The following is a 20,051-nucleotide window of genomic DNA, read 5'->3' as shown; positions in this document are numbered from 1 at the left end:
TCCATCCCTACGTACACTTAAGCTCGCTGCATGGCTTCTCCACTTCCGACTTTAGTCAGACAGCATATCTTTACCCCGGAAGTAGTACATATTCTGTCTTCCTCCCACAAGTCTTCTACTAGGAAAATATACACTAGTAAATGGAAGAGATTTGCAATTTGGGCTCAGCAACGTGATCTTGATCCCCTTACAGCCCCTGTGTCGGCGGTGTTAGATTTCTTAGCAATACTCTTTAGACAGGGCTCTGCTGCCTCCACTGTAAAGGTTCAGTTGGCAGCAATCTCCAATTATCATGTTGCACATGACCCTTCCCTCATGGGTCATAAGCTGTGTAAAGCCTTTCTGAAAGCCTGGTTGCTTCGCCCTCCGGTTTCGCAACCCGTCTTGCCATGGGATTTAGATGTGGTGCTCAGAGCTTTGACGTCTTCTCCCTTTGAGCCGGCAGCCTCCTGCGAATTGAAATTTTTGTCATGGAAGACTGCCTTCTTGGTAGCCATAACTTCAGCCAGAAGGGTATCAGAGCTACAAGCCCTTTCTGTTTTAATTTTTCATAAGGACAGAGTGCATCTCTTAGACTTAATCCTTCTTTTCTCCCTAAGGTCTCTTCTGCCCTTTGTCTCCACCAGTCTATTGAGCTTCCGGTCTTTTTTTCCACGGTTTTCCAACAAAGCGGAATACAAATTTCCTCGGTTGGATGTGCATAGACAACTTAGGTTTTATTTAAATAGGACACAACAGGAGAGGAAATCAGATCAGTTGTTTGTGTCCTTTTCGGACTATAGAATTGGCAGATCTGTAACTAAGGGCACCATAGCCAAGTGGATTAGAGACTGCATCTCATTTATTTATGCATTAGCGGGTAAGGATCTTCCCTTTCCAGTTAAGGCGCATTCTACCAGGGCTATGTCGACTTCAATGGCTTTTCTTGCTAGACTATCCATAGATGAGATAGGTGCAGCGGCTACTTGGACTTCTCCACATACCTTTATTTCTCATTACAAACTGGACGTGGCATCTAGAGGTCGGGCTTCCTTTGGTTCCACAGTGCTCAGGAGTGTTTTCCAGTGAGCCTCCCGGGATTTAGGTGCTAGGGACACTGTCCTGTCAGTAATGAGTGTAGGCGAGATAGGATCACATTACATCTTTTAGTTATGTACTTAACATAACGATAGATGTATGTGATCCATCTCGCCTACATTCTCGATACGCCCTCCTTCCCCCTACCTGTTGGACTTGGAGGAAACTTGTATTCTGATTCCTCTGAGGATATTATTTTTTCTCTCCTCTTACATATATATCCTTGTGGTGTATGTGGGAAATTAATATTGGGGCAAACAAGATCTGGGGGTTTGGGCGTGATGCATCCTGTGATACAGGGTTAGCCCAGCCAATGACAGACTTTGTGCTAGTTATAGTGGCCGAGTCGGAGCAGACTCTCGGCTCCAAGCCCGTCAGTAATGAATGTAGGCGAGATGGATACATACATCTATCGTTATGGTAAGTACATAACTAAAAGATTTATTGCATGCAGCTGAACAAGTGGGAACGCATACTTTGCAATGTGGTTTTGATTCTCTGGAGGCCTCCTGCAGGGCCGCTGTTACAGGTTCTGTCATTAGGAGGCATGCTTGGTTAAAGGAACAGAATCTGCCTGATCATGTTAAAGCAAAATTATTAGATGCTCCATTACAGCATGATACTTTGGTGTTAAGGCAGAAGAGGTGTTGAAGAAAATGGAGGACAACGCGAAATCTATGCAGACAGTTAAGGATTTCTTACAGGTACAGCCACCCAGATTTAGCAGGAATTGGCCTTCAAAGAATTGGTCCTTTCCAGTGTCAGACAGGCCACAAAGAGGCAGATACAGACGCCCCAGAGGCAGATCCCAGCCCCAAGGTTCATACAGGTCTAAACAATGCGGTGCTTCTACCTCCAAAAGCGGAGAAGACAAATCACAGCCATACAGGAAACAGTCCCAATGACTTTCCTCTTCTAGCACCAAGCACTTATCTTTTGGCAGCCCCCTTAGGGGGAAAACTAGCACTTTTTTTCACAAAACTGGCACATGATCACCCAGGACAAATGGGTCTTGAATATAGTGTCACAGGGCTACAGGTTCCACTTTCACACCCTTCTAAGGGCAAAAGGTATGCCAGACATGCCACACAATGGGCAGAGGCACAAAAACAAGTTTCATCTCTCATGGACATGAGGGCCATTCAGCGAGTGCCGCAGCAAGAACAGGGACAAGGATTTTACTCAAGACTTTTCCTGGTACCCGGAAAAGACAAAGCCTGGAGACCAATACTGGATCTGTCTATTCTAAACACATTTCTGGACATTCCAAAATTCAAAATGTTGACACTGCAGCAGCTTCTTTCCATGCTGGGTAAGAAGGCTTGGCTTGTAACTGTGGACCTAAGAGGCATACCTGCATGTCTCAGACATTCTTGCAGAATATACCTCAGATTTATAGCTGGCTCAATGCACTACCAATTCTCTGCACTGCCCTTTGGCTTATCTGCTGCGCCCAGGGTCTTCACAAAATGCCTGGCACCAGTAATTGCATTTTGCAGACGGAGGAATTCAAATATGTCCTCACTTGGATGACTGCCTTATTCAAGCAGAGGACAAGGACATTCTACTAAAGCATCTGGCGTTTGTAAAAAGATTACTGATTTGCCTAGGGTGCACAGTAAACGAAAAGAAATCAAAACTAGTACCCTCTCAAGAGATAATATTCCTGGGTGCAAGCATAAGTACAACTGCCCAGATGGCTTATCTCACCACAGACAAACAAAGGTAGCTGACTTCTTACTTCAATATGTTGGCAACAAAGACCCAGTTATCTGCAAGAAAAATTCTGCAGGCTCTGGGCTTCATGGCATCCTGCATTCTGCTAATTCCATATGCAAGACTGCATATGAGGAAACTACAATGGTATCTAAAAAGTGTTTGGACTCAACATTGCCACAGCCTGGAAACATTAATTGCCCTCATTCCCTGCCTACAACAGGAGTTTCGATGGTGGGCACAGGCCTGTCATCACAACAAGGGACAGCCATTCACTTTACCCACAGCCAGGCAGACATTAACAGATGCATCAGATTATGCCTGGGGGGCCCACATGGCAGGAAAATGTATTCAGGGCACATGGCTTGCAAGCCAAATGCATCTTCGTATCAATCAAAAAGAGATGCTAGCAGTTCAGAATGCCCTGACAGCCTTCAACGATGTACTTCATCCAGGACAACTGCTGATAGACTGACAATACTACAGTCATGTGGTACATAAACAAGCAGGGAGGCACACATTCCTATCCCCTCTGCAGACTAGCCATGACTTTGTGGGACACAGCATTGACTTATCACGTACACCTGCAAGCACAGTTCCTGCCAGGAAAGATAAATACTCTGGCAGATGAACTAAGCAGAAACCTCATGGATCCCCACGAATGGAAACTGGATCCACACGTCTTCAGCATGATAACAAGGAAATGGGGATGCCCAGACATAGATCTGTTTGCCTCCCCTCACAACTGCCAACTACAGAGATTCTGCACAAGAACTTATCACAAGCAAGCATGGAAAGTGGATGCTCCATCATTCTGCTGGAAAACCCTAACAGTATATGCCTTTCCTCCACTGCCTCTCCTCCCCAAGGTACTCCAAAAGGTCAGACAAGAGAAGCCAAAAATGATTCTGATTGCCCCAGACTGGCCCCGCCAGCACTGGTACCCAATCCTAAAGAGCTTGTCTCAAGGCCCAGCCTGGACATTACCTCAAATTCCTCATTTACTGACCCAACAAAACAATCCGAACCTGCACAGCCAACTCAGAACCCTAAATCTGGCAGTGTGGCGGATAATGTAGCCATTCAAAACGCACCTCTTTCTTAAGCAGTGATGGATGTTATTTTGGAGGCCAGGAGGCCCAGTACCAGAAAATCTTATGCAGAAAAATGGAAGAGATTATGTGCTTGGAACCAGGCACAAGGAATTGACACGCTTGTACCAAATATTCTTCAGATTTTACAGTACCTAACTGAGATGCTGGACAAAGGCCTATCCTTTTCATCAATTAAGATCCATGCCTGTGCCATTTCAGGTCATTACAATACGGAACCACCTATTTTTTTCTCGTCCATTGCTAAGTCGGTACCTCAGAGGGGTCAAAAACATAAGACCTTCAAGGAGAGCGCCAATATCTGCATGGGACCTCAATTATGTCTTGGAAAAACTCACACTGCCTCCTTTTGAGCCAGCCAATACAGCTGAGATAAAATTCTTATGGAAAACAGCTCTGCTCCTAGCAATAACCTCTGCAAGACTAGTCTCAGAGATACAGGCACTCATGGCTGTGGAACCTTTTATCATTTTCCATCCAGACAGGGTTTCTCTGAGGACAAACCCGACATTCATGCCTAAGGTAGTGTCCAGTGTGGCCCTTAACCAAACCATTCATTTGCTCACCTTTTATCCAAACCCACAGAATAAGGGTGAGAGACTTATGCATTCTTTGGACATACACAAACAGCTACGCTTCTATTTGGACAGAACTAAAGCTTTCAGAAAGCCTGAGCAACTCTTAGTGGCATATGCTGCAGGATCACAAGGAAAGGCTATGTCGAAGCAGACTATTTCAAAATGGATAGGCCACTGCATTTGTTTCTGCTATTCACAACATGCAAATCCGTGCCTAAGGGCATTATGCCACATTCAACCATAGCAGCAGCCACTTCAGCAGCCTTCTTCAGAAGAGTACCAACCAAAGACATTTTAGAGGCTGCAACTTGGAGTTCAGTGCACACTTTTACAAAGCACTACAACTTACCTCTCTACTCTAAATCCAGAGCAGGCTTTGCCACTGCAGTTCTACAGGGCCTCATAGCCTCTCCTAATCCTATTTAGACCCAGCCACCCAGCCTCAGCTTTGGGATTCAACCCAAGTGTAATGACTGCAACAGTGAAACACTATGAACATAGTACAGTTGTGTACCTGCCGTAAATGTAGATGTTCGAGTGTATTCACTGTTGCAGTCCAGGTTACCCACCCACCATCCCCCTTTCCTTGCTGGGACTTATCTTTACTTCTCTATTCTATACAACCTATGTGGTGTATTTGCTTGTAGATGAACAAAATGTTTACTTTACTGCATGCATATTTATTGGCATAATTTTTAGCCTACCCTTTGGGGGCACCTGACATCTGGGGCAAGAAAAACTGAAGAAAATGGCGTCTGCTGCATCTTTTATACCCCTAGCGCACTGACGTCGGGGAGGAGGTGACAGCAACTGACGCCAGACCAAGACTTTGGAATACAGGCCAACTGCGGGTAGCCTGCCAGCAGGGTAAACCCAAGTGTAATGACTGCAACAGTGAATACACTCTAACATCTACATTTATGGTAGGTACACAACTGTACTTTTTATACCCCTGATGACCTGACGTCATGGAAGAGGCGACAGCATCCGACACAGAAATCACAAGACTCTGGTATTCGGGCCAACTGAGGGCTACCTGTAGGCAGATAACCCAAGTGTGATGACTGCAACAGTGAATACACTCGACATCTACATTTATGGTAAGTGTACACAACTGTACTGTGTCCTTCCCTTTTGTGTTGCAGTACTCCATGTTCTTCGTTTTTCACTGTTGCAGTCATTACATTTGGGTAATTTGCTGGCAGGTTGCCCTCAGTCGGCCTGATTAACAAAGTCTTGGGTCCTGCGTCGGTTGCTGTCCCTTCTTCCATGACTTCAGGTCGTCAGGGGTATAAAACATGCAGCCGATGCCATTACATCAGTCTTTCTTGTCGCACGGTGCCCGAAGCTGAAGCAGTTCATAAGTGCCGGTTGGCCGGCTCCTGAAATTTTTGTTTGAGTTTCAGAACCGAAGTCTTCAAACTAAAGCTAAGTACCCAGTTGGGGAAACTTTTTTTTGCTCCTTACCGATTTCAGTAAAAGTTAATAATTGCATTACTTGTGGGAAGCAAATACCTCATAAGGATTTTCATTTGTACTGTATTCCTTGCCTAGGCCCTGACCACAACGTGCCTTGCTGTCGGTTTTGTGCTAAATTTAATCAACGCACTATTAAACGGTATATTTTTGCTTCTAAATATTTTGGCTCGAGATTTAACTATCCAGAAATGCCGTCGGTTAGCAATCAGACTACCTGAATACCTAAAAAAGCAAAGAAAAAGACAGACAGACCGTTGAGGTCCAAAACGGACGACGAAGCTTCTCCTAAGCCATTCACCGGTACTCAGCGAGGCACTTTCACAGCCCATGATACCTGCTACTTTTGATTCGCAGGCCTCTACTGACACCCATTCGAGATCCAGTATGCCGCGAGATACATTAAGTATTGAACCCGCGTATGTCTCTACCTTAGATGGGTCCAGAGTCGCTGAGCAGGCACCGGCTTCTGAGGGTGATGTTTTTTGTGTTTCTCTGTTGCAGTCATTACATTTGGGTTATCTGCTGGCAGGTTGCCTCAGACAGCCTGAGTAACGTCTTGGGTCCTGCGTCAGTTGCTGTCTCCTCTTCCATGACGTCAGGGTTATAAAAAAATGCAGCAGACGCCATTTTATTCTGTCTTTCTTGCCGTGCGGTGCCCGAAGCAGAAGCAGTTCGCAAGTGCCGGTCAGCCTACTCCTGAAATTTTCATTTGAGTTTAAGAACCAAAGTCTTCAAACTAAAGCTAAGTACCCCATTGGGGAAACGTTTTCTTGCTCCTTACCGATGTCAGTAAAAGTTAATAATTGCATTACTTGTGGGAAGCAAATACCTCATAAGGATTTTCATTTGTACTGTGTTCCTTGCCTAGGCCCTGATCACAATGTGCCTTGCTGTCTGTTTTGTGCTAAATTTAACCAACGCACTATTAAGCATCTGTATATTTTTGCTTCTAAATATTTTGGTTCAAGATTTAACTACCCTGAAATGTCGTCGGTTAGCCGTCAGACTACCGGAGTTCACAAAAAACGCAAGGAAATAGAGACAGACCGTCTAGGTCCAAAACCGACAAAGCTTCTCCTAAGCCAGTCGCCGGTTTGCCAGTACTGTGTGAGGCACTTTTGCAGCCCCTGATACCCGCTACTTTTGAGTTGCAAGCCTCTACTGAGACCCATTTGGAGTCCGGTATGCGCGAGATTCGCAAAGTATTGAACCCGCGGATGTCTCTCCCTTGGATGGGTCCGGAGCCACTGAGCAGGCACTGGCTTCTGAGGGTGTTTTCAGGCCTCAACATTTTTATATTAAACCGACGCCATCAACAAGAACAAGATCAAAAACTACTATGTCTAAAAAACCGCATGAGCCACGTGCTCAGGCCCCTATGCCTAAAAAACATATGATCAAAATGGCTGAGGATTTAATTTGATCAGGGGTTCCCAACTCCCCCTCCCCCCTGCTAAGAGGCCTAGGCAAGGCACTGATTGTGAATCTTCAGATCAGGTTTCCATTTCTTTTGATTCCTCTTCTGATCAGGAATTTTCTGTTCCACCTTATGAGGATTCTGATGCAGAGGAATCCATCTCATCTGCATCTTCTCTTGAGGATTACTGTTTTGGAAAGACTTTGCATACTTTAAGGGAACAATTTCACATTTCAGAGTCAGGACTTCTTTGAATCAAAAAAGATGCTTGGGGATTTCCTCCCTCCTCAGCATAGGCCTTTGGCAATACCTCCTTTATTAGACATTGTTGATGATGTGTTCTAGGAATCGAGCATGGCTCCTGATTCTCTGCCTCCGGCTCCTAGTAAGCCAGACAGCTATTATAGGGTTCCTGACTCTCAAGTTTCTTTTCAAAAATCCTGCTGCTGATCCTGAGACTATTTCTCAGGGTCCCAAGGGTGTTGAGGCTTCTACAGCCAAAAATCCTACCCCTTCTGATAGAGATTCCCAGGCGCTGGATAGATGGGGTAAGAAGGTTTATACGTCTGCAACCTTGGCATTCAGGGCTTTAAACTGCGAGTTTCATATGCTTAAATATCAACAGCATGTTATGGGCTTACTGAAACAGAAAATGATTATTTCTGATTGTGTGAAAAAGTTACAGGATTTATTGCATTCAACAGAACAGGTTGGAAAGCATACTTTGCAATGTGGTTTTAATTCCTTGGAGGCCTCTTGCAGGGCCACTGTAACTGGATCTGTGATAAGAAGGCATGCCTGGCTCAAGGAGCAAAATCTGCCAGATCATGTTAAAGCTAAATTGTTGGGTGCCCCTTTACAGCATGACAGTCTGGTAATAAGGCAGAAGAGGTTTTAAAAAAAAATGTAAGACAAAGCTAAACCTATGCAAACTGTAAAAGATTTCTTGCAAGTGCAGCCACCCAGGTTCGGTGGGCACTGGCCTACTAAGAATTGGTCCTTTCTTGTGTCCAACACAATCACTCAGGGCAAACCCAGGCGCTCAAAAGGCTCCAGATATCAATCACAGGAATCTTACAGGTCAAAGCAATGGAGCGCCTCCACCTCCAAATCTGGAGGTAACAAAGCACAACCCTACAGTAAGCGGTCTCAATGACTTTCCTCTACCATCTCCAAGCACTTATCTTTTGGCAGCCTCCTTGGGGGGAAACAACACTTCATGCTCAAAATTGGCAGTTAATTACCCAGGGCAAGTGGGTATTAAACATAGTATCCCAGGGGTATAAATTTCATTTCCGTACTTTGCCAATTCCAAACAGATGGCCAGATCTGCCACAAAACCAGTGGGTAGAGGCCCAGAAACGAGTCATGTCCCTCATGGATATGGGGGCTATTTAACCGCTGCCAGAAAAGGAAAAAGGACAAGGATTTTATTCAAGACTTTTCGTGGTACCCAGAAAAGACAAATCATTGCGTCCAGTACTGGACTTAGTCTCTGAACACGTTCCTGGACATTCCAAAATTCAGAATGCTGACTTTACAACAGCTCCTGCCTATGCTAGGCAAGAATGCCTGGTTGGTAACTCTTAACTTTAGAGGCATACCTGCATATCCCAATAAGGGAATCTTGCAGAAGATACCTCCACTTCAAAGCATTTTTTTTTTTTGCGTTACCAATTCTCTGCACTGCCCTTTGGCTTATCTACTGCGCCCAGGGTCTTTACAAAGTTCCTGGCACCAGTAATTGCATTCTGCAGAAAAGAAATGGTTCAAATTTATCCTTATTTGGACATCCTCTCATTCAGGCAGAGGACAAGGACACTCCTCTTCAACATCTGGCGTTTGTAAAAAGGCTTCTGTCATGCCTAGGGTACACCATAAATGAAAAGAAATCACAACTGGTACCCCCTCAAATAATTACATTCCTGGGTGCAAGCTTGAATACAACTGCCCAGATGGCTTATCTCACTCCAGACAAACAAATGCAATTGACAATATACTTCAAACAAAGGGCAGCAATAACCCAGTTCTATCTGCAAGACAAATTCTGCAGGTTTTGGGGTTCATGGCATCTTGCATTCTACTGATTCCATATGTGAGACTGCATATGAGGAAACTTCAGTGGTACCTAAAAAGCTTATGGAGTCAACATTGTCACAGCCTGGAAACAATGATTCCTGTCATTCCCTGCCTACAACAGGAGTTTCTTTGGTGGGCAGAGACATGTCACCAAAACAAGGGACCGTCATTCACTCTACCCCCTGCCACCCAAACCCTAACTACAGACGCATCAGACTATGCTTGGGGGGCCCACCTGGCAGGGAGATGCATTCAGTGCAAATGGAGCCCAAACCAACTGCATCTACATATCAACCAGAAAGAAATGCTACCTGTTCAGAATGCTCTGACAGCCTTCAAGGACTTGCTTCATTCAGGACGACTACTGTTAAAGATGGACAACACCACAGTTATGTGGTACATAAACCAGCAGGGGTACCTATTCTTACCCCCCTTTGCAGACTAGCCATGGCTTTGTGGAACACAGCCTTGACTTACCAAATACATCTTCAAGCTCAGTTCTTGCCAAGAAAGCAAAATACCCTGGCAGACAACCTAAGCAGAAATCTTATGGACCCACACGAATGGAAACTGGATCCACAAATCTTCAGCATAACACAGAAATGGGGAAGCCCAGACATAGATCTATTTGCCTCTTCCCGAAACTATCAGTTGGACAAATTCTGCACAAGAACTCATCACAAAAAAGCATGGAAAGTGGATGCTCTATCCTTCAGCTGGAAAAACAGTCTATGCCTTTCTCCCGCTGCCTCTGCTCTCCAAGGTCTTACTAAAAGTCACAGGAAAAAACAAAAATTATTCTAATTGCTCTGGACTGGTGCCTCCAACACTGGTACCCGCTTCTACGGAATATGTCGCACCTTCCTCCGTGGTACTTGCCTCAAACACCTCATCTATTGTCACAGCAGAACTATCAAATTCTGCACACTCGCTCCAAACTGTGAATCTTGCAGAATGGCTAATCAACTAATTATTCAAACCACATCTCGGTTAAACCTGTGATGGATGTCATTTTGGAAGCCAGAAGGCCTAGTAGTAGAAAATCTTATGCTGATAAATGGAAAAGATTCTGTGCTTGGAACCAAGCACAAGGAATTAGACACAGCAAAGCCCAATATTCCTCAGATTTTACAATACTTAACTGAGATGCTTGACAAGTGCCTATATTTTTCTTCAGTAAAGATCCATGCCTCTGCCATCTTGGCTCATTACAACACAGAGCCTCTCCTCTTTTCTCATCCACTGCTAAAACAGTATCTCAGAGGTGCCAAAAATTTAAGGCCTCCCAGGAGAGCGCCAACTCTGCATGGTACCTCAATTTTTTGCTGGAAAAACTCACCCTGCCTCCTTTTGAACCAGCAGCTACTGTGGATATAAAATTTCTTTCTTGGAAGGCAGCTTTTCTTTTGTCAATCACTTCAGCTAGAAAGGTTTCAGAACTACAGGCTCTTATGGCAGTGGAGCCTTTCATTATTTTTTACCCGGACAGGGTGGCCCTCAGGGCCAATCCTTCTTTTATGCCTAAGGTGGTATCCAGTGTAGCTCTTAACCAGACCATTCACCTGCCAACTTTTTCCCCAAATCTGCAGAACAAGGGGAGCGGATTCTGCATTCATTGGACTTACACAGACAACTAAGATTCTACTTGAACAGGACAAAATCTCTAAGAAAGTCTGAGCAACTACTGGTAGCATTTGCTGCAGTATCAGAGGGGAAGGGTATGTCAAAGACTATTTCTAAATGGATAAGGCATTGCATTCGTTTCTGCTACTTGCACCATGGTAAACCTGTGCCCAAAAGGATCAGATCCCATTCCACCAGGGCTGCCTCTACTTCAGCAGCTTTTCTCAGAGGGGTCCCTACCAGAGACATTCTAGAAATTGCTACTTGGAGCTCAGTTCATACGTTCACAAAGCATTATAATTTACCTCTCTCTTCTCTAAATCCAGGGCAGGCTTTGCCACTGCAGTCCTGCAGGGCCTTAAAGCTGCTCCTAATGCTGTTTAGTTCCATCCTCCTTCCATAGCTTTGGGATTCTACCCAAATGTAATGACTGCAACAGTGAAACACGAAGAACATGGTACAGTTGTGTACACTTACCATAAATGTAGATGTTCAAGTGTATTCACTGTTGCAGTCCGGGTTACCCACCCGCCAGCCCCTTTTCTATACCTTTTCTTTCCTTCACTATTGTGGTGTATTTGCTTTTAGTTTAAGGTAATTTTTTGTTTCTAAGGTGCATTTATATATTTTCTGTGTATACATATAATTTTGCTCCCCATTTGGGGGGCACCTGACATCTGGGGCAAGAAAAACTGATTAAAATGGTGTCTGCTGCATGTTTTATACCCCTGACGTCATGGAAAAGGAGACAGCAACCGATGCAGGACCCAAGACTTTGTTATTCAGGCTGACTGAGAGCAACCTACCAGCAGATTACCCAAATGTAATGACTGCAACAGTGAATACACTCGAACATCTACATTTATGGTAAGTGTACACAACTGTACTTTTTTTTCTATTTCATATTTATACTTTGGTAACAAGGAAAGTGAGCTGATCCCAGGACCTTTTTCAGACACGACTTGGGATACATTGGCAAAGATAACTGTTAAGTGCACTTAGCAATAGAAGGAAAAGTCTAACACCGACATTGACCAAGATGGCATGTGCTACACATAGCCAATATGTGACGGCAACCAATAAAACATTAAGCAACATTTACTAGATTGTATACATTAGTAATGCTTAACTCTACTGTTTGTTGTAAATAAATTGTATGCCCCCATATTGCATACATGCATGTGTATAAAGTGCATGTGTACAAAAACGTGTGTGTGTATAACGGAGAATTAGATTATATGCCTGTGTGTGTTCATAATGTCCTTTCAACAAAAACAAAATGGAAATTTGTGTGACTCTGTACGTGTGTCTAACATTTAGAATACTAGATGTGGGATGCAGTATTGTGTTTAAATGCATGTCTGTGTGCGCATTTAAACATAGTTAAGTACTTCTGATTTTGTTTCTTTAGTTTTTAATGCAAACGCAGATAGTAAACATGCATTAATGTGAATTCAGCTGTGTGTTATGGTTGCTGTCAATGGTCACATTTCCTTTGTGGACTTCAAAATGCTCATGTACTCTAACAATGTAAGGACTGACAGTCAGTGGAAATCTCTTACCATGGATCTGAGTGTACCAGATATGCTACTATGATTCTGCATGTACTACATATGCATCCCCATCTAGACGGATGCCACAAAAAGGCATAAAAGACCTTTTTTATGTACAATATCAGTGCGTCTAGTTGATAGGGGTGCCACTTGTCTCTTTCTTCAGTTCTGTCCTGTGTGGGGGTGGCCTGAATATGCTAAATGTGTTGATATTTTGCAATAAAAAATATTTCCTCATTTTTCTCTACACGTTTGACACTACATTCAAGTTGTATTTAAACTATATAAATATGTAAACTATACACAAACTATAAGCTTTTATAAATAACCAACATTTAAAGCTTAGCATTTCAGTGCTGTGTTCCAGTTTGTCGGAAGAGTTGACAATTGCTTTTAAAACCTAGACCGATCTAATTGCTTTGCTGTGAAAGTGGTGTTGCATTCTCCTCCTCTCTGCAGTAAAAACGGTGGAAAACAGTTCACAGCTTACTTTTTCAGCTGCTATGTTCCTGGCATTAGCAGGATTAATTGCTCATCTAAGATTGACAGCAGTACCTGATAGGGTAAACTACATGTCTCTATGATATGTCATGCGGGTGGAGATGAATTCTTCTGAAAAGTATGTAAGAAGTTGAGCTTAAAGTAGATAGGGTTTCCCTTAGTTTGATTCCAATGCAAGGAAATAAAAGTTAAGTACAAGCAGGTTTCTTGTACCTACACAATGCTGGAACCATAGTGTAGGGAGAAAAACCTGAAGATTGAGTTAAATTGCAGCAGAGGGTAGAGGTTTTCTTTAAATAAAAATTTGCTGCCAGGGAGTGCATGCACACAGAATATATGAATAACCATGGCCTTTTTCCTCCTATTCTGTAAACATGGAAAGAGTAACACAGTTTTCTCTCAAGCTTTGCAGATATTGTAAATTTCAGTAAGCAGAACATAAGTTTTGTTTTAGCAGACGCAGAGTGGTTTAAGTGGATAAATAACATCTGATTGTGGAATAATTGATTGCTCTTAGGATGGGAGGTGAAGATGCTGAAATGCGTTTCTGTGAACATAAACGTCTTAATATGGCAACATTGAGAATGACGTGGGAGGCAAAAGTACAGCTGAAAGATATCTTAATAAGTACTGGATTCCCTGAAGGTAATTTAGAAATTATTTGCATGGAAGCATGGTTTTGTCCCTTTTTTTTTTTTTAGCTTTGTCTTGTTTTTTTACTTTTTTTCACTGTTCGATTATTCTAGTATTCCTCATTTAGTAAGCTGTGCAAGGCATGTTTTAAGTGGTAATTGAGGACTGCTTTGTTGTACATTGGTTTTATGCAGTACTAATGCACTTTTATGTGTTTTAGTAAATGTATCCTTTCTTTTGAATATCTGTTTGCCATGTACTTAAAACAGCAATACTTTGAACCCAGACTTTTAGTGGTACTTAATGAAAGGAGCAGCATATTTTGAGCATTTGTAAGAAAAAGCCTTGTATGATAGTTTGTTGCAGTGATCTGGTTGCCATGTAATGCCGTTCAGTGGTAGAGCAAATAATATATTTCTTTCTACTTAATTTATGATGCCAGAGCATTAATATTATGTAGCTAGGAAAGATGCAACCCATTCACTTTTTACATTACTCTGCACTTCATCAATTTTTGATGCTAGTAGTTTGAATTGTTTTGCTGTTGTCCTGTAGTTTGACAGAAGGTAGGGTGCAGCTTCGCAAGAGCGTCGTCCTTCCCAAGTAAATAGCCGAGGAGATTGCAGGTGTGGAGAGGTCTAATGTGAGCATTAAGGGGTGAAGGTGTACAGTGTGTGCTCTTGTGAAAAGCAAATATTGTTCTGAAAAGTGGTTTAAAACTTCGGCACCAGGAATATGGAAGGAAATGATTAAATGGAGTAGAGATTTGCTGACACTGCAAAGGTATAAATGCAAATTCTTCAGTGGCTGCACAGGCATCCTTATCATAAGGCCATGGTATACTTTTGAATTAGCTGCTGGTGGATGCCTGTCCTTTCACTCAGACCTCTATGGATTTGGATGTCTCCAATTTGGAGCTCATCTCTTCATGCTGAGGAATATTAGGTTGATTGGCATCTGGCATCCTTTACATTTGTCAGCAAGAAAAAAAACTTTGTATATTACTACTTTGTCCATGAACTCTAAACCTCAGGAAAGGGCTGCAGTGGTTATGTCGCCATATAAAAAACAAACAGAGCCAGCAGGGTTTGCCAGTCATGGACTGACCAGCCTCAAGAGATATCTGTCCAAAAAGATGCATGCTTCATTCCATTTCTTTAGCGGGGTTAACTTATTCTGGCCAGCTTTACTCCCCAGTAGCACATGATTATAGGAAGGGGAATCTATCATCCTGTTCCCCTTCTCAAGGATGTCTTTATGGAAAATGTTAGTGGAGTGTCAAGAAAATTTAATTTACTCTTACAGCACTAGGCAGTCTTTAAGGAATACAAACACATCACAGCAGCACAACGGAGCAACATTAAGCTACATTGCACTTATGCCGAACTTAAGAAGGCTCTCTACAAGCCTCCTTGAACAAGAAGGCTCTCTACAAGCCTCCTTGAACAAGAAGGCTCTCTACAAGCCTCCTTGAACAAGAAGGTCTCTACAAGCCTCCTTGAACAAGAAGGCTCTCTACAAGCCTCCTTGAACAAGAAGGCTCTCTACAAGCCTCCTTGAACAAGAAGGCTCTCTACAAGCCTCCTTGAACAAGAAGGCTCTCTACAAGCCTCCTTGAACAAGAAGGCTCTCTACAAGCCTCCTTGAACAAGAAGGCTCTCTACAAGCCTCCTTGAACAAGAAGGCTCTCTACAAGCCTCCTTGAACAAGAAGGCTCTCTACAAGCCTCCTTGAACAAGAAGGCTCTCACAAGCCTCCTTGAACAAGAAGGCTCTCTACAAGCCTCCTTGAACAAGAAGGCTCTCTACAAGCCTCCTTGAACAAGAAGGCTCTCTACAAGCCTCCTTGAACAAGAACTAAGTAGTGTCAGCCACTAGGCCATAAATCTGCATTATGAAAACATGTATCCCGAACCTTTTGCAAGCACTTCAGTATGCCATAACCCTAAGGCCTACACCTACAACAAAGGCACCCACATTGGAGACTCTTGCGAGGCACATTTGACACTGCCCTCACAAGACTTAAGACCAGAGTAGCAGTTGCTTGTCTTTCTGGAACTAGAGTCCAGGATATAGCAAGGGCTTTTATATTCCTCCATCCTGTCATGTGACTACGACCTAGTGGTGGCCTATATGGGAGGACGACCTTGGGCACTCCATCCAAGGAGACGTGTAGAAGGATTTAATTGACATTGATGAGTATTTGGCAGAGGCAGGTAAGGCGCTGTGATTTTGAGGAGTATATTGCCATCATCTAGAATGACACCAGAATTCAAAGACAAGATCAATGGTGTCAGAAAAGGGTTTAGTAGCTGGTGACATGGGACTGGGGGTGTGCAGTGTGTTCTGTAATGGATGTTGATGGCTGACCGACCCTTATGTTTTGTAAAGGATTGTTGCACCTCTCAGAGCTTTAGAATTCTGGCTAAAGCATTTACTACCTCTTTAGTGAACTTTTCAGAAAGTCTGCTTACTCGTTAGTCCCACCTAACAAATTTGAGTTCAAAATGCATTAAGGTGTGTCTATCCAGTGCTAGGTGTCGTAACAGAAGTATGCCTGTGTGGTCACAGAGGTGTGGTTTCATTGCAGTGAAAGCACCCCCTCTGTTCCTGGGTTTAGTACTTTTTGTGCTTTTAGATCTTTGGGCAGCTGTAGTAGTATGTCAGCTTTTGTCACAGACCCAATCATATCAAGGCACCTTTCTGTTGAACCTAACTGAAATTTTGGAAGTCCAAATCAAACAAAGTCAGCTACCACTTCATAGCTAGCTGTAGATCATCCGCTATGCCTCCCCCCCTGAAAAAAAATAATTGTAGCTACTTTAATGCTATAATCAGTATCCTTATATAACCTAATACATATTTAGAAAATTTCAATAACCTTGCAATAAACTCACTTACTGTAAATTAAAAGCATTTTCATCACTTCCTTGACTGTGTAAATGTGAACTACCTAGAACAGAGGGTAAGCATTCCTGCTAAGAGGATACAGTATTTTATATTGCCCTCTCGTTACAGCTCCGCAGGTGTCATCGTCCAGCTTTTCAGAATACAAATTGGTATTCATATATAAGATCTGAAGATACCCTACAAAATTAATGCATCTGTATTCAGGGACTTGACAAAAGTAAATTTGCTGCAGCTACTTAATGACCTAAATTTCAGCTACATCTGTACCCAAACTCACCTTAATAGAGCCATAGCGTTTTATCCCCTACTCCCACCCCTGAGTTCTACTCGACTAAATTGCTGTATCGAGAAAGCAGTAGCTATCCATAAGAAATATTTGTGAAAATTTAAGAACCAGTTATGGTGGAACAGTCCGATAAAAGGCAATGTCTTTCTATTCCTATGTTGCAGTATTCTTGGTCTGGGATTTCCTACCTTCAGGCGACTCATACGTCGGCTCCTATACAAAAGCTTCAACTTGGCTGTTACAGCTGCGTGGGACGTCACACGTAGGGCCATAAACCAGAGACCTTAAGTGCGTCATCTGCACGCTCAATCCTCAGAGCTTTTCAGCCTCAGACGACTTTGCATCATGCGATCGCTCTCCATACGTCGGTTCATCTATAGATAAGTAACCCGTTGAGCTTTTGCATTTCTAATTTTTTTTACTGGACTTTCACATTTCTTAGGCTTGGTTGTAGCTTTCAGCTGATGTCAGGGGAAAAAGGGAAAGTGCCAATGCGGGCTCCAAATTCCCCATAAGGACACCCATGACAAATGCGTTTTCTGCTTAGGCTGGGAGCACAGCCATAACGCCTGCCCTATTTGTAAATCTTTTGTGCCTAAGATCTGACGTAGCCGTCTGTCAGCTTTAAACCTGTACTTAGAAAACCAGCGCCTCAAACTGCTGGCTCTCAGGATGGATCCCGCTTCGGAGGCCGCCCAAGAGCCTCCGCGGAAGAAGGCCAAGATGCCTAGGCCTTCATCACTTGCCGCTTTGCACCCAGACACCCCGCCAACTACCGATGTAAGAGTTGAGCGGCGCTCTGCCGATCAGTCGACTCCATCGACCTCCCTCGCAGAGGCTGCTGCACAGCTGACGACCGGCATGTCCACTGAAATTTCTCAGAGACAGACGCCTGTCGATGTTGAGGGGGAACCAGATTTAGTGGTTCCTTCGACCGGGATCTAGATCACGGATATAGCTGCTGCTAAACCCGGCTGTAGACAGACTCCAAAGGCCACTCCAAAAAGAAGCAGAAAACAAAACACATTACACCTGCTTCTGTAAGCCCTCCAGACTGGGAGGCCTTCACCTCTTCGCTTATGCAGGCTTTTATGGCCCTCAGGCCTTCTGCCTCACCTACATCTACATTGCCTATATTAAGCCCTAGGCCACCCTCTGCTTCTTCCATTCCCATGGCTTCCCTCCTTGAGGAAGAAGAGCATGAATCTACCTACTCTTCCTCGGATGAGTACATCTCTCATGCATCTCAGATTGCTTCTCCCAAGGAATAATATTCTCCTGATGAGGATTCTGTGGAAGGGGATTCTCCACCTGAAGACATTACATTTGATGAAACCATCACCAAAATGAAAGACTATTTCAAATGGGATACTTCCCAAATGACAGAAACCCAAAAAAGATGCTTTGAACTGCTGCAAGTGGAGTCACCCCTCCCCTACAGCTGTACCCCCCCCCCCTGATGTTCTTCGTGTTTCACTGTTGCAATCATTACATTTGCGTCATCTGCCTGCAGGTAGTCCTCAGCCAGCCTGAATACCAGAGTCATCGGATGCTTTCTTTTCTTCAATGACGTCAGGTCATCAGGGGTATAAAACATGAAGCTGATGCCATTACATCAGTCTTTCTTGCCGTGCAGTGCCTGAAGCAAAAGCAGTTCACAAGTGCCGGTCTGCCGTCTCCTGAAATTTATGTTTTCGAGTTTCAGACCCGAAGTCTTCAAAAAGGATAAGTACCCCGTTGGGGATCCTTTCTTTTTTTCTTGCTCTAACCGATGGTAAAAGTTAAGAATGGTCTTGCCTTTGGAAAGCAAATACCTCATAGAGATTTTTATTCTTACTACATCCTCTGTTTAGGCCCAGACCACGACGTCCCTCACTGTCAGTTTTGTGCCTTGTTCAACGCCCGTACTATTTGTCATCGGGCTGTTTTTGTAGCCAAATACTTTTGTTCTCGATCTCCACACTGTGATATGGCTTTGTTAAGCCAACAACCGATCTTCCGAAAAAAACATAAGTATAAAGACAAGAGACAGACCGCATAAGTCCAAAATTGCCAACTACTCTTTCGTTAAGCTACTCGCCAGTCCACCGATACTCAGTGAAACACTTTCGCAGCCCCTGATACCCGCTACTACAGATTTGCAGGCCTCTACTGAGACCCATTTGGAGTCCGGTATGCAGCAAGATGCTTCTTCGACTATGTAACCTGCGGATGTCTCTAGCTCGGATCGGTCCAGAGCCGCAGTGCAGACACCAGCTTCTGAGGGTGTATTCAGGCCTACAGACATTGTTATTAAACTGATGCCATTGTTTCCTTCCAGAAGTACCGAATTCCTTAGGCCAAAAACTCGCACTATGCGTAGGAAACAGGCAACCAAATCGCAGACTCAGGCCCATATGCCTCAAAAACAAATGCTTAGAATGCCTGAAGACTTATTACCTTAATTAGGGGAAGCCAGCCAGCCTTCCCCCTCGAAGAGACCTAGAACTGATTTTCTTTCTGATTCTTCTGATCAGGAATCTGATATCTCTGCTCTTTTTGAATACCTGAATTTGCCCTTACCTACTTATGAGGATTCTGATGCAGAGGATTCCATTCCCTGTGCTTCCCCTCCAGAAGATTTTTCTTTTGGTAAAACCTTGCATACCCTTGGGGTGCATTTCCACTGGGAAAACCAGGACTATTCCGAGTCCAACAAGAGACTTGGGGAGTTCTTACTCCTGCCTCCGCGCACAGGCCATTAGCTACCCCTCCTGTTCTGGACATTGTAGATGATGCTTTCTTGGAATCTTGCCTTACCCCAGATACTTTGCCTCCAGCTCTCAGAAAACCTGACCAGTACTGCAGAGTACCTGACTCTCGCAAGTTCCTCTTCAAGAATCCTACTGCGGATCCAGAGACCATTTCCCAAGGACCAAAAGGGTTTAAGGCTACTGCTGCCAAAAATCCTACCCCTTCTGATAGAGATTCTAGAGCCTTAGACGGTGTAAGAAGGTATACACTTCTGCTACTTTGGCCGTTAGGGCTATAAATTGCCAGTTTCATATGTTAAAGTATCAGCAGCATATTATGGTTCATAGGTTCATAG

General features: G+C 43.7%; 1 protein-coding gene across 1 annotated transcript in view; it reads left to right on the top strand.

Annotated features, from left to right (window-relative positions):
* DHX9 (DExH-box helicase 9) overlaps positions 1–20,051 on the top strand; it is a 1,660,482-nt gene that overhangs the window by 1,511,488 nt on the left and 128,943 nt on the right. The window contains exon 22 of the mRNA XM_044086769.1: positions 13,653–13,780. Within this exon, the coding sequence (XP_043942704.1) occupies positions 13,653–13,780 (128 nt within the window). The remainder of the gene's footprint in view (positions 1–13,652; positions 13,781–20,051) is intronic.

The sequence above is a fragment of the Protopterus annectens genome, chromosome 10.part0 (genome assembly GCF_019279795.1).
Source record: "Protopterus annectens isolate FY-2018-M chromosome 10.part0, PAN1.0, whole genome shotgun sequence".
NCBI lineage: Eukaryota > Metazoa > Chordata > Ceratodontiformes > Protopteridae > Protopterus > Protopterus annectens.
The sequence above is the reverse complement of the archived record's forward strand: the minus strand, read 5'-3'. Positions and strand labels throughout refer to the sequence as shown.